Source organism: Solanum stenotomum, chromosome 3 (genome assembly GCF_019186545.1).
Source record: "Solanum stenotomum isolate F172 chromosome 3, ASM1918654v1, whole genome shotgun sequence".
NCBI lineage: Eukaryota > Viridiplantae > Streptophyta > Magnoliopsida > Solanales > Solanaceae > Solanum > Solanum stenotomum.
The window spans coordinates 63,128,784-63,145,710 of record NC_064284.1 but is presented as its reverse complement, the minus strand read 5'-3'; the positions used below and the strand labels follow the sequence as shown (position 1 = coordinate 63,145,710).

The window sequence follows — 16,927 nt, the reverse complement described above, 5'->3', positions numbered from 1 at the left end:
TCTTTCTTGTCCATTAAGTTATAGATTAAGATTTTAAGAAAACACAATAAGCTAGAAGCTTTTTAGTGACGAATTAGTTAGAGATCACAAACAAATTTCTGATCAATTATTGTTTGATACAACCAAAGTATATATATATATATATATATATTCTGATGTTGTATCAAGGATGAAGAAACAGTGGTTCAGTGAATAGAAAAAGGGGGCAGTCGGGCAAATAGTTTGGGCTGTGGGTTCAATCGGGGTAAATATATTAGGTTGAGTTCAATTTGAATAAATACTTTTTCTAATAAGTCCAATTTGTGTAGATTTTTCATAAATAATCTCATAAAAAATTCCATAATTATTATTCTTATCCACGAACCCAAACAAACGAGGAAATGACACATATATACAACTGATAGTTATAATTAACAATAAATAGCCCAACAATAATTAGCATTTAATAGACAAATAAAAAAAAGCACAAAATGGCCCAAATTAATAAATGACATTTTAATAGTTTTTTTTTTGTTTTCCTCGTATAACCAATCATCACTAAACAACAAAAATAACGGAAACATCAAAAATTATATATATAATACGTAACCACCTAAAAATGTAAATTATGTATTTTCATATGTTTTTTTATTCGTTACTTGATAAAAAAAATTCCAATTGTATACTTGATGATTGTATATAGGTAAAAGAATGGTGTATTCATTCACTTAGTATATTAGTATACAATTATAGATATGTTATCCCTTCCAGTGTATACGTATTAAAAAATCAGTGCATACATATTAAAAAATCAAACACTTCATGTGTGCATTGCATTCATGTATACATATTCGTGTATTCATTCCCTTAAATTTTGTATACATTTCAGATTCTTTATTCATTGTGTAAATGAGGATTGCACATTAAATTTAAAATGCTCAATAGAAAACACACAAGTTGAATCGGATAACGAGAAGAACTTACATGGCTAAAATTTAGAGTTGTGGATGGAGAATCCACAAAATTAGAATGAGAATCCTTTTTTTATGAATAATCCTAGGGATAACTTTCTTAAACATGACAATTGATACCTACAATCAATTATTGTTATGTAAGTTTTTGCCTAAATTAGATATACCTTAAATTTCAAAAATTAAAACTCCCAAAAAATTGAACGACAATACAAGAGGGGGATCAAACATAGGCTAACAGTTAGAGAAATTGACGAGTAGACATCAACAAACCATAAAAAATTTAAAAGCGGAAGAGAAAAGATAGACACTATGAACGAATATTTTTATAGAACTCAAATATGTAAAACTAATAAACAAAAAGTAAATCATCTTTTATTCAAAGTAATGAAGAAGAAGAAAGAATTAATAAAAAAAAACACAATTCAAAAGAATCGTGTGTGTATAGAAAAGAAGATAAAAAATAGGAAGAAAAAAACCACTTCCCAATAAAAAAGGACACCATGCTGCCCACCTTCTAAAAATATTTAATTTAATTAAAAATAAACTTCCCAATACGTGGGCTACTAATTACAAAATTTAATTTTCAAAAACTTTTTTTTATCAAAAATATAAAAGAAGGCTATATGCTGCCAATTAGTAAAATTGGATATCATGTTGTTGTGCCATTTTTTCCAAACAAACCCTAACCATTGGATGAGTCGGTGGCCCCAACTAAGTCCACCAACATTAGGTGTGAAACCGACATCAATTTTTTTCTTAATTTATTTTTTATTTCTGGTAGAAAAATAGTAGGGAAAGTTACCTTCACATAGAAAATGTGTGCTCTATATTTATTTGAAATAATGAAAATTTTAAAAAATATATTTTATCTATTGCACTCTATTTTATTCGAAATTGTATCGATTCGCTTTTTCTAAAATTTCATAGAAATAGTAAATGTGTATAATATATTGGGGCTCTAGGGAGATTTGTTACGGTTTTGTCCTGATTTTCTTACTTTATTTGAAGTTTATTTTTTTCTAAAAAGAAAGAAAAAAACATTACCATAAATGTTTTAATTTTTTTCTGAAAATAAAACATTATTTTCTTTCATATTTGGTTTATTCTTTCCTTAGAGGAAACATTTGGAACTCTATAAATTGAAGATCCATCTTCTCATACAAAATACAATAGTAACATCCACAATATAGTTGTTTAAAGAGTTTTGTTTATGAGGAGATTATTCTCCCAATATAGTTTATGCTTTTTGATATTAGTTTTCAATATGTAGGTCACTTGACCAAACCATATTAATAATATGTTTTTAGTATGCTTTTATTTGTCATCTGATTTACCAACCATATGCTTTGTTATTGTAAGCTTTCACATGACGTCATGATTACTTTCGAACCCCACAAGTTGTTGGGTTCGAAAGTGATTAGGGCGTCATGGGGAAGCTTACAATTGCAAATCATATGATTGATAATAAAAGCATATTATTGATATGATTTGGTCAAGTGACTTACATATTGAAAACTAATATTAAAAAACATAAACTCTATTAGGAGAATAATCTCCCCATAAACAAAATTTTAGACGTCTACATTATGGACGCTACTGTATTATGCTATAAGGAATGAATAACTAAATATGTAAGAAGTTTATTTTTTTTATTTTTTTCTTTCAAAATATGTAAAAACAATTATAGTAATGCTTTAACTTTTCTTTAAAGAGAAAGTAATATTCAAATATGAAAAGATAATCAGGACAGAACCTAACAAAATATGATCCATAAAATTGGGTGGTTAAAATTTCATGAATACTGAGAGCCTAAGTAAAAGCCAAGTCAAATGGTGAGGGAAAAAAAAAAAAACCTAAAAAGGTGGTCATCGGAATGACTCAAATGGCTGNCCCCCCCCCCCCCCCCCCCCCCCCTCCCACCTCCACACCCCTCGTTCTAAATACTTTTTTGGTTCACTTTATTTGTTGCGATACACCTATATATTAAGAAAATAATGATTAATATGATTATTTTATCATACTAGTCTTATTAAATGATGTCAAATATTTGTATTAGATTTTGAAAATAATTTGGAGAATAAGCAATTAATGACAAGAGTAAATATGAAAAATATATAATACTAATTATTTTTTCTTGATATGTTAAAAATGACAAATAAAATTAAAAATCTATATTTAAAATAATAATAAGTAAAAGTGAATAGTGAAAATGTTAGTTAAAGTTTACCTATAGTATCACATAAATTGAAAAAGTGAAAGTACAACTTTCAAACCTTCTTTCTTTCTTGAATTTTGTATCGAATCAAAGTGTAAATAATAAGGATGAAATGTTTACATTTACGAGCGGAGCCAGATAGGAGCAAGGGAATTCGACGAAAAATTATACTTTACATTCAACGTTAAATATATATATATATATATATATATATATATATATATATTATAGTTATATATTGAATTCCTTTAATTTTTTCATATATTTATTGTTTTATATTTTAAATTTTTTTAGTGAAAATTCTGATGTCGTTACTACACACCCTATTAGTGGGTCGAAATATAGGCACAAGAACACTTGTCACATTATACACGTATATATGGTCATCGATTTGTTCTAATTTAATTTGGTATAAGCTGAAAATTTTTCAACAATTTTTTGTCCCTTCTTGGAAAAGTTTTAGTAATGCGTTTTATCAAAAATAAATTAGCATGTGATTGTGATAAATACTATTTCGACGTGTTTTACGTTACTTGAACATGCTTTTCTCAATTTATATAAAAGAAAGACCGTTGAAAGAAAGTATTAGTCTTTTGGGGCTTTCTAATTGGTCAAAAAGAAAAACGTGAAATATGAAAGTTTATCGGCTTGAGATTTTTATAGTAATTAACTTCCAACGTGGTAAAATAGTTATCGTGTTTTTCATTTATCATATATGCTCAATATATATATAGGCTTAACTACCAAATGAAGAAAAAAAAGATTATGTTCTTCAAGAAAATGTTTGGATGTTGATAATACAGACGTATAAGAATTAAGAAAAGTAACTTCAGTACCTTACCAATTACTGTTTTTTTTCTTTACGATTCAATTCACACTTTACAATGACTTTGAATTCACAACTTCATTTTATACAAAACGTCAAAATCAAAAGTAAGAACCTTATTCCTCTTAATTTCTCTTTGTCTTGTACTTGTATAGTGTTTTTCATGTTAGTTATTATTGTTTCTATTTTATGAGTGTTCTGTAAAGTTACATTATCGTCTTGTCGCGTCAAATTATTGGAGAAGTCATATATTTGTATTATAAGCATATTCTTATTGGTTAACCGAAAACGAACCGTTAAGGACCAAAATCAATAAATCGAAAACAGATAAAAATGTCTTATTGATTTAGCATATTTAAAAATAAAAAATCGATAAATCAAATTGATAATACATAAACCGAACCGAAACAACCTATGCACACCTATGTTTGAATATTTATGTATACTATAACAAATAAAGGATTTTACGATAAATTATTCAGCAACGTCGCTATATTATATTTAACGTCAATAATAAACATGAATATTTATAACCAACACTTTATATAAATAATATTAATTTTTCAAATAAAATTCAATTATATTAACTCAATTACCGCTAAAATTAAAACTAGTTCAGTGAGAGAGAGTTTGGTTAGGGCAGCCCAGGATGAAGTGGTGAGGTCAAAGCAGCCAAAAAAATATTAATTATTAATAATTAATAATTCAATTAATTATTACTGGCATTTTCAAGGGTCAGTGGTCTTATTAGTTGGAATTGAACTGTGAAACATGGTGGAATTTACTATTATTACATCCTCCGTTTCATTTTATATGACACAATTGAAATTACGAGAATCAATTAAGTTTTTCTTTGATCATTTCTTTATATATATCTTTTACCTATTTTAAGTTGTTAACTTATAATTTACAATCAAAATTTAAAAGTGTATATCTTAAAATTTAGTTATATATACCACATAAATTGCGACTGAGAAAGTAGTAACTATACAAAGTCATTGCAACTTCACTATTATTTCCACCTAAACAACCATTTAGGGACCCATAATGGGCCACATTAGTCTTGACTCCACACTTAGTTTTTCCTCTATAAATTTTCCATCTTAGTTTGCATCTTTTGCATACAAATTCTAAGTTACCTCACTCTATTTTCCTCTCCAACAAATTTTAATACCCTATACTTCTTGAAAAAAAACACAAACTTTTACTCTAATCCTATGGATAATTTACCAAAATGTGGAGCAAATTATGTTTCTCTAACTCCTCTTACCTTCTTAACAAGAGCCTCAAAATGTTATGCCAATAGAACCTCTATCATCTATGGAAATGTCCGTTTCACATGGAGGCAAACCTACGAGCGTTGTTGTCGTGTTGCTTCCTCTCTTCGATCTCTTAACATTGTCAAGAACGACGTGGTAAGTACAAAAAATTAATCAATTATCGTTTAAACGTGATGAATTTATGTTATGTATATGTTGAATGTGTAAAAACCTAACACAATATGTTATTTCATGTTTGTTATTAATACTTATTATAGAGATTTACATGAAATTACATCAAGTGACATGATTCTATATTTACCTATTTCACTATAAAAGAAAAAAAATTTAGTGACAAGACAATTTCTGTCGCTAAATAATAAAAATCTTTTTCTAATTCATTTTTAAATAAGTTAACGATAGATTATTAAAAAAAAATCATGTTAGCTACGAGGTATTTGGCGATAGATTAATGACGAATTTCACAACTAACCCCTTTTTTTCTTTTTGTAGGTTTCAGTGTTGGCACCAAATGTTCCAGCAATATATGAGATGCATTTTGCTGTGCCAATGGCAGGGGCTGTATTGAATACAATAAATACAAGGCTAGATGCTAAGAATATTGCAATTATTCTCAAACACTCTGAAGCCAAAGTATTTTTTGTTGATTATGAGTACCTTGAAATTGCTAAAAAGGCCCTTGAACTACTAGCAACATCCAAAATGACAAGAATACCCCTCGTCGTTGTTATCGATGACATCGACTCCCCTACCGGAATCCGGCTAGGTGAGCTCGAGTACGAGCAACTTGTGCACCAAGGAAATCCGAGTTACGTCCCCGAAGAAATCACCGATGAATGGGATCCAATCACCTTGAATTATACATCAGGTACAGTTGAAAACATCTGATCATCTCATCTAAGAATTTTAATTTATTTATAAAATTGGTAAACCCCCCTCTTTCTCAATTTATTAGTCTATCGTAAAAAGAATGACAACTTTTTATATTTGATAACAATTTAGCTTAAAACATCCTATTTTACCCTTAATGATTTATGACCACAAATATAACTAACATAAGTTTCAAAAGTGGTTCTTTTATCCTTAAATTCAAGGGGAATACCATCACATGAGTTGAGATGAAAAGAATATATGTATTTATTTACTTAATTATGTCTTCAACAGGTACGACTTCGGAGCCTAAGGGGGTTGTGTATAGTCATAGAGGGGCATTTTTGAGCACTTTGAGCCTATTATTAGGTTGGGAAATGGGTACTGAGCCAGTGTACTTATGGTCTTTACCAATGTTTCATTGCAATGGATGGACATTCACATGGGGTGTAGCTGCACGTGGTGGGACAAATGTTTGTATTAGAAACACAACTGCCAAAGAAATGTACACAAACATTGTGTTACATAATGTTACACACATGTGTTGTGCACCCATTGTTTTCAACATCTTACTTGAAGCCAAGCCACATGATGAGTACTCCAAACCCATAACCACACGTGTCCAAATCCTCACGGGTGGTGCACCGCCACCCGCACCTCTTCTCGAGAAAATCGAGAAGCTGGGATTCCACGTGGTCCATGCTTACGGGCTCACAGAGGCAACCGGGCCGGCCCTCTTGTGCGAATGGCAAGAGAAATGGAACGAATTACCTAGTGAAAATCAAGCTAAGTTGAAATCGAGACAAGGGGTTAGTATACTAACCCTAGCCGATGTCGATGTGAAAAATATTGACAACATGCTTAACGTGCCACGTGACGGAAAATCAATCGGAGAAGTGTGCTTGCGCGGGAGCAGTATTATGAAAGGGTATTACAAGAACGATAAGGCGAATTACGAGGTTTTTAAAAATGGTTGGTTTTTTACTGGTGATGTTGGTGTAATTCACCAAGATGGATATTTGGAAATTAAAGATAGGAGTAAAGATGTTATAATTTCTGGTGGAGAAAATATTAGTAGTATTGAAGTTGAAAATGTTATAATGAAACATAAAAATGTTGTAGAGGCATCTGTTGTGGCTATGCCACATCCAAAATGGGGTGAAAGTCCATGTGCATTTGTGATTTTGACAAAAAATTCACAAATTAAAGAAGTGGATATTATTGGACATTGTAGATCAAATTTGCCAGGATTTATGGTACCAAAAAAGGTGAAATTTGTTGAAGAATTACCCAAGACTGGAACAGGAAAAGTGCAAAAAAATCATTTGAGAACAATTGCTAAAAACATTTGTTGTTGTCACAGAAAAGTCAAATCATCAAAAAAGCAAAAATACAAGTCAAGTCAATAGAGAAAAGCCAAGATATTATGAGCAAGTTCTTGCTTTGTCTCGTCTATAATATAATAATATTATATTATATTTAATAATGTAATATTATAATATTTGGAAGATCAACAACAACATATTCGGTGAATTTCACAAAGCGAGGTCTGAAGATGCTGGAACATATGGATATCTAATCTGTCTTAAAGATAAATGAGTTGTTTTCGATAGTTTAACAAAAGTCTTGGGTAAGGACTTATTATTATAAAATTCAAGTGTTTAAATAGTATTATTATACTTTTTTGGCTGCTGTGGAGTTTTTTTTTTTGTTGTTGTTGTTGTTGTGTGTTTTACCATAAAGTAAATAATTAATTATGTAACTTTTGGCGACATCTCTAATTGGAGTTACTAGTGACGATTGTCTTGCTTACGTTATCAACTCTATATTTCAACTACTCACTTTGTTTAAATTTATGTGATAATATATACTTTTCGGTTCTTAAGATCCAAATTAGTTTATGTTTAATTATAGTATTTTTATATATCTTTTAAATTGAATTGTCAATTATTGAACCTTATAGTTCTTTTTACGTAATTTTCATTTCATGCCTAGATACACGATCAAACTTAAATTATTTGACTCTCCAAATTCTAATTGTGTAACATAAATTAAGATAAAAAGATTGTATTAAAAAAATATTTAATTCTATTTATGTACTACAAAAAATACTAATCTTTCTTTAAAAGTGGGATAATTTTTAACAAAATATGAAGAAAAAGTGATGGTCCAATTTAGACAAGTCCATCTGGCATTTGATGAGCTTGGGCAGCACCGATCCGTAATCCTTTCATTGCGAAGAGCGGGAAGAGCGGGAGGCAATCGTTGCTCTGTGAAGCCAGCCTGACGCAGTCTCCTCCACTCTAGGATCCATGAAATCTAGGCCTTCGCCCAGGTCACATGGACCAACTCCTAGCTTGGAGAGGGCAGTCCAGTATGACTTTTTATTTATATCAACAAACTTTTTAAGAGCTAAAAACAAAAAAAGACATTATCTAATATTGATCCTTGCTAGGATGTCTAATTCTCTCTCTTATTTATGTAATCTAATTAATTTTCACTAAAAAAATTCAAATAAATCCAATCAAATTATGGTTTTTCCTTATTGGTTAATATCATGTCTGAGAAAATAAAAATATTTTACTGGCTTTCAAATACCAATAAGTAATTACATTCATGATCTATAATTATGTGAAATCTTATTTAAAATCTGTATAAATTACATGTACATGCCCTTGGTATTGACAATTACAATATTAATGTGGTTCGCTTGATGTAAATTAAAGATATCGAATACTGATGACATGTCATTATTTAATTGAGACGCGACACTTCTCCAATCAAAAGGGACTTTAAAATATCTTCACAAACTACACTATCGTAGATCAATACATGTCCACCATCATGAACTTCATGATATTGAATCCAAGGTAACCTTTTGGCTACATACCTTTGTAATTTCAAATTAATAAATTTGTCCTCACAACCTTGCCAAATGTGAACATTACTTTGACCATTTTCAAGAATAGGACAACTAATTAGCTCCAATGGATCAAAATCCCACTTACTAAAAGCCACAAGGAAATCATTGCAAAGGTTGTCAAAATCACTTCTACTCCTTAGTTTTTCCTGTAGATGGCAAATAGAAAAGTAAAGACTCAAAAAACTATAGTATTTTAACAAACTAATTCACTATACTTGTATTGCTCACAGATTATTGTCCACTTTTTACCCATTTTTTTAGTCAAACATTGATCATTAACATCATATAAAAGAAATAACTTAAATAATCATCCACTCAACTGCTTAAATGAAAAGTAGCCGGTTGAGGTATAATATGTATAATTTATATATAATATGTGTGTAATCGTATATAACTGGCATATTCATTAACATAATATAGAAGATATAACATAAATAGCCATTCACTCAACTGCTTAAACTAAAAATAGTTGTTTGAGGTATATGATTCGTGTATAATATGTATATTGACTAGGAAAATTAAACAATTAATTCGGCCAAAGTTTTCTATAATGATCCATAAAATATATAGAAATGTATTGAGATATTTTTAAGCAGATACAAGATTATACATTGATTATACATATATTCGTCATGAAATTAAGTCACAAACTAAACAACAATTTGAAGCATATAGGAATAAGTATATACAAAACATTGAGATAGGTATGAAATAGAATTAATTAACTTTACCATTTCAAATTCAGGTACATTCTTGGTTGAAGAAGATGTGGATGATTTTGCAATTACTAACCAATGTAGCAATGATCTAGGAACATATCTAGCAAGAAACATCATCCACCAATAATTTTTTTTCCTTTTATCATCCTCAATAAGATTGAGAGGAAGAGATGGCCATTGGTAATTTACAATGGGGACAACAAATGCCACACCTGCTAACCTATTAAAACACTACAAGATCAAAATCACAATAAACAAAAGGGCAGAATACATCGACAAACCCTTTAAATTTGACCGTAGACAAAGGTAGATATAGGATTTTGATAAATTATATATACATATCAAGTAAAAAAAGAAAAAAGATAAAAAAATATTTTGGTGTACTAACTCTTGCTATGTGCGGGTTTTGGAAATGGAACGGATCACAAAGGTCTAATATACACAGCCTTACTTTGCATTTGTGCAAAAGGTTGTTTCCACGGCTTGATACCCTGACCACCTGAGCATATGATAACAACTTTACCAGTGACACCAAGGCTCCCCTTCTATATACATATTAAGTGGACCTCTAAATATAATTACAGGATTTAAGCCAAATGCACGATTCGGGCAAAAATTAATGGTCAAGTACACATCTGAACTATCACCTTTTTGCGAGTTTCATATCTCAACTATTAGTTGTTCTCTTTTCATATTTGAACTATCATCATCTATGTATTAAGACACACCTCAAAACTAACTAGGTCAACTATCAATTGTTATCTTTTCTTATTTGAACTATAACCATCTACTCAACATCTATGTGTTTTAATGCATAGATACTGATAGTTGTAACTCGTGAAATAGGGATAGTTCATATGAATTATTTTTTTTACTATTAACGCTAAAGTATTGGGTTCACGTGACCCATTAATTTTTGCTCAAACATTGTGTATTTTTACTACAATATTTACTAAATATTTATAAGTATTTAATTATGAATTCAGTTATTATTATATATTAATTCAAATAATTTATAATAAAACATAAACTTTAAATTCTGAATCAGCTATCAAATTAAAGACAAAAAAATGCAAAAAAAAATAGTGGATCTTGCCTTTGGGAAATGTGCTTGATGCAACTCCAAGTTGGGTAAGATCCCATGGAGTTACTAATAATATAAAATTTTGATCCTAATTGTAAGTGATCAGCCAATTCTTCAATATCACATGCTTCACTCCTTTGGGATCTTTTTGGGTTTGGGTCACTTTCCCCATATCCAGCTCTATCATATTGTACTACATATATCCCCATTTTGTTCATCATTTCCTGTTCACAATTTCAAGAAACAAATTAAAACATTCTTAAAATCCATGTAATAAAAGGAGGAAAATGATTTTTCTGGTAAAAGTAGGAAACACAAGTTCCACAAATAATATTCTAAACGGATTGTCTCTTCCTCATCCCAAAGCCCATCCCACACCCAAATTCAGAATTTAAGCTCTACGGATTAACCTTTAACGTTTTTAATATTAAACTCATTTATTTTTAACGTTATAAGTTTATATTTTACTATCTATTGTGATTTTAGCAAATTCTATCACATTATTTATGCACCACTTCAAAAGTTATTGAGTTCAAATGCATCAAATAAAATAAAATCATATCAAAGGATTCAAATGAACCTGATGCTATAAGGCTTAATCCACTTTTGCCACACCCCTAATCTCCACTATATTTGCCTAAATTATACATAAGCTTATTAAACATAAAAAAAATTACTTATTTTTCAAGAAAATATTTTTCGCTCGTACCGTATACACCTTAAAGTATATTATGGAGGAGATATACCAACCTGGGGTGCAAGAAATTCACTTTCTTTGGAGCTATTAAAGCCATGAACAATGATTATTCTATAATTGGATTTCTCCTTAGCAACACCTCTCTCTTTGTAAGCTAAGTTTCTTCCATCACTTAATCTCAATTTTTTTGAACACATTTTGATAGAAAATTTTTTGAAAAAGAAAAAAGAGGTTCAAATTAGTTGTGTATATGTTCTTCTATCTTGGAACCTTTAGTATATATTTATACACACATTTTTTATAGAAAAAAAAACAGAATAAAATATAATAAAATACTTTTTGGTCAACCATTTATGTGAGATTTAATTATCGTGCAACTCAATCAAAATCAGAATTCTTGGCTGGCATCAAAATTGATTTTCTTATAAAACATAGTACTAATTATATGGGTATAGCCATACTAGAACGGCTCTAGTGGCCCTTACCTCGTTATATAGCATAATAGAAGGGAGGAACTATCAAAAACAATTATAGTTGGTTCGTAATTAGAGCTCTATAATTATAGTTTGCTTAATTTCAATTCGTAGCTACATGTTAGACGGATAAGAGAGGGAAGAGATATCTAGGAGAGATAGGCAAGAGACGAGAGAGATACAATTAGTTTGTGTATCTGATCTGTATTTGTATCACAGATACAATTGATTTGTATCAATAAATATAATTGTATAAAAAATTAGCTACATGTTAGAAGGAGGAGGGAGGCGAGCGAAATTGAGAGAGGGAGGGGAGAAGCGATATATATATATATATAATTGATTTGTATATTTGATCGATAATTGTATCACGTATACACTTGATATAATTGATTTGTATCAGAAACTATTGTATTTGTTGATAAAAATCAATTGTATTAATGAATATAATTGTATCAAGTTGTATCAGGTTCAAGTGTATTAATGAAATACAATTTATATCAACAAATAATACAATTTGCATTAATGAATATAATATAATTGTATCAATGTTGTATTTTGTAATAAATTATATTTGTATTTGTTGTCTGGTGTATTTGTACTTATAATTGTATTTGTTCTCTTGAAAAACTTATCATTCATATTTATTTATTATTGAAAATATATAATTTGTATAGTTGACAATTACCATTTGTATTTTGTTGCTCTCAATTGCACACGCAAGTGTATGTGATCGCGCAAGTAATATAGTGGCTCTTAAAAGAACCAGATTATCGAACCCAAAAAATTTATTAATCAACTATTTTTACTAAATTATATTGGTCTAATTATTTATTTAAGAGTGTCAAAGAAAAGAATTCAGGAATAAAATAATAAAATTACTTACAGTAATTTAAAAAAATCTAGGGCTGAAGCATACAATGAATCTCATGTATCATATTCTTGACTTAGAACTAATTTTAGTTGTCAAGGTATTGATTTACAAGGTTAATTGTATGAGTCGGGTCTCTAGACCTCTAGTCGCCTATTCTAGTAGCTGTCTAACTACATCGTTGAGCGGGGATAAGTAGGCCTAACTGGCGAGCATTTATACTTCATCATGTTTCGTAACCAAGCAAGTTGTTCGTCCGGGTGTCACTCCTAAACACAAATCACCTCAACTTAATGGATTGATCGAACTCTCTATATTCTCTGGTCTATCTAACCCCTCCTCTCTCGATTTTAAGATTAGACAATGTATTTATCTCTAGGTGGCCAGTCAAGAAATACTAAAGTAAGAATATAAAAGTAACTTATAATGACAACTAAGAATTAATTCAAAAACCTTAAATAATCAACAATCAATCCGTAGCTACAACTAGGGGAGTACAAAATCGAACCGAAAATCGAACCAAACCGCAAACAGAACAAAAAACCCGACAAGTGATTTGGTTTGACTTGGTTTGGTATTGGAAAAAAAAAATTCGACTATATTTGGGTTGGTTTGGTTTTAATTAAAAAAACAAACCCGAGACCAAACCAACCCGACATTATATATGTAATTTTAAAATTTTATTTTATACATAAAAATATTTACATTGATATAATTTTAAAATATTTCTTATACTATTACATAGTTTTTATCTTTTAATATATTATTTCAAGTTTAAAACTAAGAATTCGGAATGGTCCAATAAAGATTATAGTTCATAGATGTTGATAATTATAATAAAACTTAAATCAAAATCAAATTAATACTAAAGCAAAAAGAAAATCAATTCAATGCTAAGAATGACAATAATATTGAATATTTGTTCTTTAGTTTTACATTGGTTTAGACAATTTAAATAAATAATCTAATTTTAATTTTCCTTAAATATTTAGTAATGTAACTAATACTTATTAAACTTATTTTAGCATGATTTAGTACTTTTAAATTATGACCATTTTCATTATGACTTTGCAATATTTATTTTATATGATGATTTCATTATTATTTTTTATTGAATATTTTAGTGTCATCACTCATCTCATATTTTGTGTTATTTTCTTAAGAAACACCTTAGAGAATTGTATTTTGGTTGGACTAAAGAAATATTTGGAGCACAAGTTAATTATATGTTTGTATGTAAACTTTACCGAAAAAAATTCAAAAATCTGAAAAATCCGAGGTTTATTAGTTTGGTTTGATTTATAAATTTAAAAATTCGAAACAATGATTTGGTTTGGTATTTGAAAAATCCGAACCAACCCGAGGTTGAAAAACCCAAAAAAATCCGAATTTTATTAGTTTGATTTGGTTTATAAATTTAAAATTTTTACACAAATGATTTGATTTGATATTTGAAAAATCCGAACCAATCCGGTCATGTACACTCCTAGCTACAACCCCAGAATAAGGGCGTTTAGCCACTAATCTCTAAGAAAAGAACCCTAAAAAATATTGACGACTTTCTATTTTGGATACCCTGTGATTAATCTCCTCCAATAATTATATATATGGACTATTTATAGATATAGAGAATTCTAAATAAAATAACTGAGTCCAAAATTGGTAGGAAAATCAAAACACAAACTGAATTGAATTCCGTTTGACTCACGCACTGTCCACCGCCTTCAAGATTTGGCGCAGCTCCTTGTTTCATGTTGTGACACATGGCAAGCTTTCTATTCGCTGATTACCAATTTGCAATTTTTATACTTTATATATTATTATATTGAATTTATTCTATTAAGGTGTCTGCTTAGTTTTCTTCTTCCACCTTTCATCTTTAATTCGTTTTAGCTCTAAACTTCTTCAATTTTACACCAATTTACTTTTATAAATAAAATACACTATTTAACACAATTCATAAAATTCATGCTAAAAAAGTACAGATATAACTAATAAATATGAAACAAATAATGATTAAAATATATATTTTTGGTCTCACATCATATTTATATCATTGATTGTTATCGTTTGTATTTATTTTGTAGAGAAAGTTAGAGACGAGTGAGAGAGAGGAGAGAGGTAAGCGAGAGTGTAGAGAAAGAGAGAGGAGGAAAGGAGAGATAAATTTATTATAAAACAACAACTATATATAGCTACAAATTGTAATTCTTTTAAGCTATAATTATGCATAACACATGTTAACATTGTTTACGTAAAAGAAATGTTAGGATCAAGTGCTTACCATCATGTCAAAAGCTATAGCTTATAACAAAGGCACAACTTTATTTCTTAACTAAGTCCACCAAGCAAACGTCATGTTCGATCATGACTCCGATCCGGGCCACCCAACCCCTCGTGGGCCTTGCCATAGGCAGGATGTTGACATTACTCAACAATCCCACTCCCAACACCTGCCACATGCAGAATGTTGCTCTTGGGAATCAAACCCACAACCTTGACTCTGATATCACTTGTTAGGATCAAACGCTTACCATCATGCCAAAAGTTATAGTTTATAGCAAATACGCAACTTTATTTCTTAACTAAGTCCACCAAGCAAGCGTCATGTTCAATCATGATTCAGATCCGGGCCACCCAACCCCTCATGGCCTTGCCATAGGCAGGCTGTTGTTGCAAACAAAAGAAAGAAGACATAAAACCATACCTCCAACTCCAAGAAAAAAAACAAACAATTAACAAATGATTAAATATTTAGATAAAATTTTATTTTATTTTTTCACTAATAATTCTCGTGAAATTATTCCTTTTGCACCTGTTAGTGATTTTAAATTTTAGAGGCTTCGCCTCATTTTTACACACTAAAAAAAAACAAAACAAAAAAAAGATAGAAACTAATTGTCGTATGATTTAGTGCTTGTTTGGATTAACTTTTATTTTTTATAGGTATTGATTTTTAAACCTTTTTTTTATTTATTGTGGAGGTGTTTGAAAAAGTTAAAACTTATTTCACAAAAAATGGTCTAGTTTGACTTGACACGAAATTTAAGAAAATAAAGAAGACTTTTGAATCATGTGGTCCTAAATTAAAGTTATGTCAAATGTACAAAATTGTCCTTTGATTTTGTGGCCTTAAACATGCCACGTGAAAAACTGAAGTTAAAATTTTACCAAAAAAAGAAAGAGGTCATTCTTTTTTAAATAGACTAAAAAGGAAAGGAGATCATTCTTTTTTAAATAGAGGGAATAATTGTTTTTAAGTACTCACTTTTAGGTCAAATTTTTTTTAAAATAAGTCAGATAGAGTATCATCTATTTATGACTTTTAACTTTTGAGTTATATATTGTTTTTTATAAGTTCATCCAAACAGGCCTTACTTCGTTTATTAAGTTTGTTGAACTTCTACATTTTTCAATTGTTAATATTGCATAATAGTGTTTTGCTCTATTCTGAAAGGAATTAATTCAAACCTTGAATAATTATCAACCAGATAGCTTGAAAAAATTGTCAACACATGCTGAGCCTAGAAGATAGTGCCACGTAGATCGAAAAAGGATAGAAAATTATTTATAAAATAAGTTTGGGATAATAGAACCTTAGTATAGTATAAGTGTATCTCTAAAATTTTGGACATAGATTGGGGGTACTTATGCATTTTCCCAAAGACTAATCATTAAAAACTTCTAACATTTCCTATAAAATTGGAGCCAACTAATTCTTCATCTACAAAACATATGAACATTATTTTTTACGTATAATATTAAAATAAACCCATTATCCTAAGTAAAGTAGCTTTATTTTCTTATACATGTTCTAAGAGTTTTTTTGGGGGATTACAGATCTATTTTAATTGACTTGTCATAGATTAATGACTTAATAATAGGGAAAATGCATAACTTTAAATTTGTCGCAAATTCAAATTAAGTCATGTCTCAATCAAACACTTCAACTATGTCCAACTAAATCATTTCTCAATCGAACACCTCAAATTTTAATAAATAACATTTGAACTGAG

At 29.5% G+C, this 16,927-nt stretch overlaps 2 protein-coding genes across 2 annotated transcripts; one reads left to right on the top strand and one right to left on the bottom strand.

Moving 5' to 3' along the window:
- Nucleotides 1-5,199: 5,199 nt before the first annotated feature.
- LOC125859536 (trans-cinnamate:CoA ligase, peroxisomal-like) lies at nt 5,200-7,595 on the top strand. Its single transcript, XM_049539304.1, has 3 exons — nt 5,200-5,409; nt 5,767-6,142; nt 6,439-7,595. Exons 1-3 carry the CDS (start codon nt 5,212-5,214, stop codon nt 7,551-7,553), a joined length of 1,689 nt encoding a protein of 562 aa, XP_049395261.1. The 5' UTR covers nt 5,200-5,211; the 3' UTR covers nt 7,554-7,595.
- Nucleotides 7,596-8,374: 779 nt separating this feature from the next.
- Nucleotides 8,375-11,767, bottom strand: LOC125859152 (uncharacterized; the record flags this gene model as incomplete). The annotated part of the gene is made up of 5 exons (XM_049538862.1): nt 8,375-8,556; nt 9,093-9,213; nt 9,799-10,006; nt 10,883-11,094; nt 11,621-11,767. Coding segments are annotated over 5 exons (870 nt in total), but the record flags the coding sequence as incomplete, so codon positions are not given.
- Between the last annotated feature and the right edge of the window lie 5,160 nt (nt 11,768-16,927).